Raw genomic sequence first — 8,275 nt, forward strand, 5'->3', positions numbered from 1 at the left:
AAGTCAAGTCAGGCAGCAGCAGTGATTTTCAAACAGTTCTACATTAATGACCAAGATCTCTGCCAAGAACTTCATGATGAATCTTTTGGAATTAAAATGCAAAATAGGATGAGATAAAAAGAAGGTCAAAGAGAGCTTGTGTGAGACCTTATCAGGCAAGATTTTTCATTACTCTCCTCTTCTGTAATTTTTACTTTGGGTGCAAATGGATTGTAAAAGTTAATGATTTAAGAACAGCAGAATCCCATGGTGGAATCTTGCCCAGTGTTTAAATATAGCTTGAAGGATTAAGAACAGGTGATTCATGGCACTGTGTGTTGAAAGGTAGATTAATTACTAATTTTCTGATACATTTTATAAGAATTTTTGGATAAATGTGCCAGACTCTATTTGTTCTGTGGAAAAAATGAAACCATATGTAATTTATACCATTATTCTGACTTGATCATCACTAATGAAAAGAAAAAAAATGGTGATGTCTCACTAGCTTGTAAAACTTCTCAAACATACACTTCTTCTGAAATGTAGAGCTTGAGAATTGTTAAATAAGAACCTGGCTTGGACCAATAAGCACCATCTGTTAAACGGTCATATAAGATTTTTATATCCAGAAAGATTGTTTCAATGTTAAATTTCATGGATAGACTTTTAAAAACCAAATAATCTCCCTTTTTTTAGGTATTGTGACTGGTTAAAATGTGTGCATTTTCATAGAGAGCCAGACAATACAGTTTTTTAGCAGTGTTTATTTTTTGTAAAAAAAAAAAAAAAAAGAAACCAATGAATTTGAAAGGAAGTCATATTTGTCTTTTGATTGCACACTTTTTAAACAAAAATAATACAGGGTGAAGAATGAAAAATACAGTTTTTATGTTGCTATGTCAAAATAACACCTAAGTCTATGAATGTTCAAAATTAAAATATATATACCAAGAATGCTAAAATGTCTATTTTACATTATCTACAAAATGTATGTTCTAATCCAGCCCCAAATCATAGGAAAATACTTTGATACATATGAAAAGCTATAAACATAAGGAAATTTTGAAGGGAAATAACACACATAAAAGCTCATTAAATAATTACAACAACAAATAAATAGTTTGTTCAGCTTTACTTTTTGATTGCTGCCATGCATATTTTAATTTTTGGTATACTGAGATAAGGGAAAGGTGAGCATGCAAAGCACTTTTTTTTAGAATTAATTTGAAAGCAGATACAAGGTGGTGTATTTTTAAGCTGTTGTCAGAAGATCATAAAACATGATATAAAAGGCAATAGATGTGATAACTGTTCTCAGGAAAACACACAACAAAGCATCATTTTACAAAATTGACTTCAGTGAATACTCTTGGCAAATTTTCTTTTCTTCCATGGCTGGAGAAAATGTAAAAGTTTATAGTGTGGTTTTGGAAGGCTTGTATTATTCCCCATCTTGAGCATTTGGAAAATCACCCAAAAGGTCCATATGCTGAGAATGCCCCTTTTGATTTTGGTCAAAGCAGTAAGCATGTAGTGTCAACTGAGAACACAGCAATGGCAGACTTGTCTTTAAGCAGTCAGAATGGTAAAGCAAATGGTTACAGGTGAGTTCAATTTTGGCACAAGGAGAGAGAGATGAGAGAGCAGAGAATGTCTGACTTCTAACTTGTACTATGCTTGCTGGATTTACTGGCTCTTTTCCTTTCTTTGTGGTGCTGGATGGGTTTTGCTTGAGAGGTTCCCTCGAAGTTGTGGCTGGACTCATTGTGCTGCCTGGTGTATCGCTTGCACTTGCAGGCCGTGACCACAGTTATTTTGTAGGTTCTTATACTTCCATCCTGGCACTGAAGCTGGATCCTCTGAGTGCGAGTTTTGTCATTGACACACCTCCACTCTTGCGAGCTCCGCCTGCTCCAGTACTTGGTTCCGTAACCTCCTCCAATCCAGTTGGGGAGCAGTGGCAAAGGGAGGCATTCACCAGCACACACCAGTTCCTTCAGGGGATTAATGCTGGTGCACTGGCCATCTGAGATGTACTTGGTAGATCTCAGTTCTCGACAACCAACTTGAACGCGATCTGCAGAATGCACAGAACAAGAAACATTGATATTCAGAATGGAGTGATGTCCTTAACCAGTCATTTTCACATTAATCAGGTATGTTTTGCAGAAGTTAAAGTAGGCTGTAATCTTTACAGGGCATCTCTTTACTGTTGTGTCCCCCATCACAAGGGCCTCAAGTGCTGATGGTATCTCTGGATAATACCACAGCATAAAGAAATCCTAATGACATGCACTTCAGCAGTTGTGGTAGAAGAGGCAATTTTATTCTCTATCCTTCTTCTCAGGGACATACCTTTTAGAAGAGGAAAAAATGCCCCAAGGGAAGAAATGTTTCCTGCTTGTTCTCAGTCTAGGGAATCTGCTCTGTGATATTATACCACTTATAAATGATACCATTTATAACAATTATGTTGGATCAGTAGCAAGGGGGAAGACAGTGCTTTGGAAACAGTTGAAGTGCTTTTAAATGAATTTCAAATAGTGTGTTTCTTCTCATTCCATGGTTACAGTGGACTGAGTCTCCCATGAACTCTGCAGCTCCAAGCACACACTGCAGAAGTAGTAATTGCTGAAGTTACCACAGAATGGGGTTCTGTCTATGAATGATTAGCAGTAACAATTTCAGAGGGGTCGTTTTGCCCTCAAGAGAACACCATCTTTGTAACCGTAGTAGTGTGTATATTATATGTAACATAGAGGATCCTGCAAATTCTCTCAGGCAGCTGACAAACTCAACATGCAGAGCTTCTCATACAGGCATGTTTGTACCCGTCTATATGTGCGGCTCTGCACCCTGCAATAAACACAACTGTTTATTTCAGTAATTACACTTTGAAATAAACGCCCACAGTGTGCTTAATTTTAATAAGCAATCTTTACTGGCTGTGCTCTCCCTCTTTCCGAAGGACAATTACGGCACAGATTCTACACACAATGCAATTAACTAACGCTTTTAAAATAGAAGTAATTACTAGAAACATTTCAGAGTGAATCATAAAAGGCTTTGAAGGTACATCTACATATCACAGCTACAGGCTGCTTCTGTTTCTACTTGGATTTTTGGAAGCAAGTTCTGAACTGAGGCACTGCATTAAGATTGCTTCACCCTGTCCTCTGTGTCTCAGGGTGGGCAGGCAGAGAGACTGTAAATCTGCAGGCTGATCCTAGGGACTATTGACAGGGCTGCTCTACTGCCTGCTTTGCAGAAAAGATTCAAACCTGCCTTCCGGCAGCTGCACTCAGGAATGTACCTGGAAGCAGCTGGTCACAGCTCTGAGTTTGTCTTTCCTTCTGTTTTTCTGTCTTCCCTGTCTCAGCTTTTCACCAGTGACAGCTCAGTGACAATGAATACCTACTGGGCTGTTCCAGTAATCTCATAATGATGAGATGTTTCCTGTGCATTTAAACCCTTAGCATTCATAGAAGCTGACACACCTGGCTTAGCTGAAAGGTACCGGTGTCACTTGTTGCCTTCACTTTCTAGGGATGACTATTTTTATCAAGTTGCTGTGGGTCGGTGTGCGTGTGTTTCTCTATTTGGATTTCTTTCATTTTAAGAAGGTGGGCAGGGAGGGAACAGATAAAGTCAGCAGGTTTCCAGATCTGCACGTATCTGACATATATACATAAAACTCAGAAGGGAAAGACGGCATATAAAAAAGGCAAGTTAGAGCAGAGATCATAGGTAAATTACGAGCTGATTTGTTTACTTTTGCTGGAGGTGTTAAGCGGGTAAGTGCTAAAGCAGGAAGTAAAACTAAACAGCGGGAACAAAATTCAGAGTTTTTTATTGCACTTGAAAAGTAGCCCAGACACCTCCCCTGCCCGCAGTGGGAGGTGAGTTAAAAAAGAGAGCGCTCTGGAAATGCCTCTCTCTCCTTTTCCTTTATCTCGCTTCCCTGCCGGATAACCCATAAACCCTGCATTCCTGGATGAACCTCCCTCAGGAAGTAACCTGCCCGAGAGAGCCGGTCCTACAGGACTTCCCAGCACGGGGGTGGGAGGGCGGCTGGCTCGGGGGCCGCCCGGCGAGGCAGATCCCGGCCGGGAACCAGCAGCATCTCCCCGTGGTCCGGCTTCCCGCAGGCGCCGGTTCCCTGGAGCGCCGCGCTCGGGCAGGGGGGTGGGGGGGCCGGGGCGCTGCCACGGGATGCGCAGCTCCGAGGGGCTCCGCTCCCGCTCCCGGGGCCGGGCCAGGCGGGGCTGCCGCCCAGGGCTGCGGTGGAAGTGCCGCCGATGGGATACTCACTGTTACGGTCGGATCCAGTGCTGGTGTAGTGCCTGCCTCCGTTCCTAGCTTGATTCAATGTACTGTTGCTGCTTGGGCTCGCCGCAGCGGGTTTAACAACGTGGGAATAAAGTATCTCTGTGGCATCGTTCTTGAACGCCAAGGAGCTTCTCGTGAAGATGCAAGCCAGGAGAAAGCCGTAGAAGTGAATGGCAGGGAGAAGCATGGCTGGCTCAGTCTCTGTCTGACAGAGCTGGATGAAATCTTTTCCTTCTGCTTCTTCTGTGTAACTGAAATTGCTCTTGAAGGTTTCCTTTATATATTCAGAGAGGTTTGGCATTCATTCAGGTGTAAAGTTGTGGATAGCTTCAGAATGAAAACCCACAAAAGGGGTGGGGTCCCTACATGAGCTGCGAAGACCTTTCACCAATAGGAGAGAAGCCTGCAGTAAAGGAGGAGTTAGATGCACTAATTGCAGGATTCCTATTTGGGGATTTAGAGAGTATCAGAAAACTCTTAGGCACCAGCACACAGCAGCATTCGGGCTGAGACCTAGAGACTGCTGGCTCTACCCTGCCATTCCCTATGGTCCTGCGTGCCTGGCACTTTCGCGTGATGTGACTAACACGGCGTCAGAATGAGTCTCTCCTGCCCCTTCTATGCAAAGTTATGTACCCTCTTCTCAAACTGAGCTGATAGGATGCATCTATAAGGATGCAAAAATTTATAGAACTTACAGAAGACTGCTAGTTACACAAATACTGTCTGCAATATGCCAAGATCATTTAAAAAAATATTGTGAATAATTTAAATCTGCCTCTAGATGCTTTAAATTATGCAGCTTTGATCAACAGGGAGTACTGCAAGAGAAAGTACTTGGTTTAGGGGAATATTCTCTCCCTGGTGTGCAGAGTTATAAGTATGTATTTCTGTATCACCACACATAAAAAGTATCTCCTCTAGGCTCCTTAGTACAAACATATCCATATTCATAGCCTCTCACCATGCTCATTCACCAAAGTAGTCTTTTTTAGTTTTGTACATTGCCTAGAGCATTCTTATATTTTAATGTATTATTTCATGTGATAAAAGAAACAAAGAGAACATGTGCAAATCTTTTTTCAAAATTTCAGGAAAATAATCCTTACTTTGACATACTATTTTATTGTGTCACACACTTACTTGATTTTACATAAAATTACATGGCCCAGATACACACACCAGTGTAAACTGGGATTTACCACTAGGCCAATGCTTGTCTGCATCATGGTGAATGCTCTATAGATTTTCAATATAAATAAAACAGTGATCAACACTGAAGACTCTAGTGTTCTAACTAGAAACTAACCTTTTTCCTGAGAAAAAGTACAGCCTTGCAGAAGGCCATACTATGTAAAGGTTAGACTCTAATCTCACTTACATTCTCTGTAACTGAGTTGATATCTAAAGTCACACTGGATTTTATTGCTGTAATAAAATCAGAAGTGGAACACAGGTTAGTTACATCTACTGCCAGGATCAAAATCTCATTCATTCAGAGAAGACAACTTTGTTTCACCCTAGTCACAAGCAGACATTTGTCTATATCAGCAACACTTTCCTCTTGGATCATTAAGAAAGTTATCCTGGATTTCAGGAGTAAGGACAGATCCACAGTGAGTGCCAAACTGATAGCTTTTGCTTAAAAGACGCAGAAAAAACAGGAGTGTTGCAAGGTGAAGTGAGTTTTACTGGCAGAGCTGTGTGTGGGGAAGTTGAGTTGATTGCCTGCATCTATTATGACTAGCCCAACCCAGTTCTGGAATAACAAGAATGTTGCAAGGCAGAGTGAGATCTTTCAGAGGAGTAATGTATGGAGGAGTGGGATCACTGCTAACCCCTTACAAAGCTCCAGGTTCCACTCTCATGAAACATCTTATCTAACCACAGAAGCAAAGATAGGCATTTTACCTTCCCATTAAAAAAAATAAAAAATCTTAAGCAAATTACCAAAAAAGATATGTACATTACAGGTCATTAATATTTGAGCATTATTTTTTTTTTTAACAGCAGTGAACCTTGTTGATGTTCAAGTCCTACTTCATTTTTTCTCATATTCACAGATCATACAGATCTTTACACATCTCACCTTCCCTGCAGGATAGTCTCTGTGCTGAACTGAGCCACTGTAATGAAAAGCATGGAACCAATTTTTCAGTTATCCACAGTACCTGTGTATACCAGTCAGGAGAATTCTTCCTAGTAGAGAGATTTCCTCACATTAGACAAGACTTAAGAAAGTCAGAAGTTTCCTTGAGGGCTGTTTTCTTTGAAATAAGGCATATAATCTTCTCACAGGGAAAATGAATGGGACTTTGGAGTCGTTATAGGGTCTACAAGGAGCTTGCTAGGCCTCAACCTTTTCAGGTTTCAATGAAAGTTAATGATCATCCTTTCAAATTTAGTCTATATGAAACCATTAAGTTTGTCACGTACATCTCTTGGTCTTGTCACTTGGACAAGGAAGACCTCAAGAAAAGCTTCTTACAGCCTTTGAAAAGGAAAAGGTTGGCCCTGAATTTGCCACAGGAAAGATAATACAGATTACCTCATTCGTTTTTTTCTGAGCACTAGACACAGAGTAGACATTATTTTATTTTTACTTTTATTTTCCACTTGTTACAAATATTATATGAAAATATTGTGATTTCAGTTTCTTGTCCAGTACTGTCAGCCTCCCTGCTTTGACAGGTAAGCAGGCTTCTGAGGAGTTTGTCAGTTAATTTGATTTATACATTCTTTATCAAACCTAGAGATTGCAGTCTTTCACTTTTTCTGAGTCTCCCTGAGAGAGATTGGAAGTTGCTTGAAGGAATTCTGATCAGACAAATTTGGTTATTCTTTCTCAGTGAACTTCAGAATCAAAAGGTGTTCTTGCTTAGCTCAGAATGAGTTCCCAGACTTAAAATAAATTTACTATCATTAGTTAGATGTTGTGATAAGTTCTCAAAGGTGAAGGCTCTAATCCTTGTAGCCTCCAAAATAGACTTTTACAATGTATAGTCTGTTCTCATTCTAGTCAAATTCGATGTCTTGTGTAGAACATTGCTCTGCTTAATCTGTAATACTGGCCATAAGGAATACATTACACAAGGTCTTTGAAGTCTGTACTGGCTTCCTTTTTGCCCCCGGGCATAACTCAGGATGTTCTTATTGATCTATAAAACTCTATGTGCTTTGAGTCCTAGGCAATAAATTCTCTCTCCTTTATCTTCCATTATGATGCTTAAGATCAGCCAGGGCATACTGACTATACCTGAGTGTCTGGAGAGGTTGAATGCTCAGTATGAAGGGTCCAGGAGTCTGGATTTCACTGCTCCCAAGGATACAAGAGAGCTTTGTTTTGCTTCTTGGCATGGTGTAAAGGCCCTTGTTTAGTCAGATGCTTGAAGAGTGACTGTGGAGAAGGCACAGGGCAGAAACCCATTAGCTAGATTAATTTAAATGTTTGTACATGTACCCAGGAATAAAGTGCTACATTTAACTGCATGCTTTTTTCAACTTAACTGCTCCTCCTATCTTAACAGCCTTGCTTCTGAGTGAACCTTAAACACAGTGGTAAAGCCATCCATCACTCTTCAGAGAGAATGGTATCCAGAGGTATCTGCACCTTAAATCTTGCATTTTCCATTTTCTGTGATAGAAAAACCACACTCTCTCAATGGATGTGGAATAATATAAGGCACACGTTCCGTAAAGATCCCAAAAGAGAATTCCCTTCTTTGTGGTCATTTATAAGTCTGTCAGGATCCCATTCTCCATGTTTCTTAGACACTCTAATGATGTCCAAAGGGCAAAGTTTTGTGCAGAGTGCACACACCTGTCTAGCAGCACAAAACAGCCACAGGGAATAGAAGAGTATGCAGTGACAAGTACAAATGACTTCCAGAGAGCCTTACGAACCACATGATCACGGAACATGCACAAAAAAAAGAAGGAATTCTCAATTTTTCATAAAACATAG

The 8,275-nt window shown here is 40.5% G+C and overlaps 1 protein-coding gene across 1 annotated transcript; it reads right to left on the reverse strand.

Moving 5' to 3' along the window:
• Positions 1–852: 852 nt before the first annotated feature.
• LOC138105665 (sclerostin domain-containing protein 1) lies at positions 853–4,612 on the reverse strand. The gene is made up of 2 exons (XM_069005779.1): positions 4,294–4,612; positions 853–2,059 (listed from the first exon to the last, which is right to left on the reverse strand). Exons 1-2 carry the CDS (start codon positions 4,610–4,612, stop codon positions 1,644–1,646), a joined length of 735 nt encoding a protein of 244 aa, XP_068861880.1. The 3' UTR covers positions 853–1,643.
• Between the last annotated feature and the right edge of the window lie 3,663 nt (positions 4,613–8,275).

The sequence above is a fragment of the Aphelocoma coerulescens genome, chromosome 2 (assembly GCF_041296385.1).
Source record: "Aphelocoma coerulescens isolate FSJ_1873_10779 chromosome 2, UR_Acoe_1.0, whole genome shotgun sequence".
Lineage (NCBI taxonomy): Eukaryota > Metazoa > Chordata > Aves > Passeriformes > Corvidae > Aphelocoma > Aphelocoma coerulescens.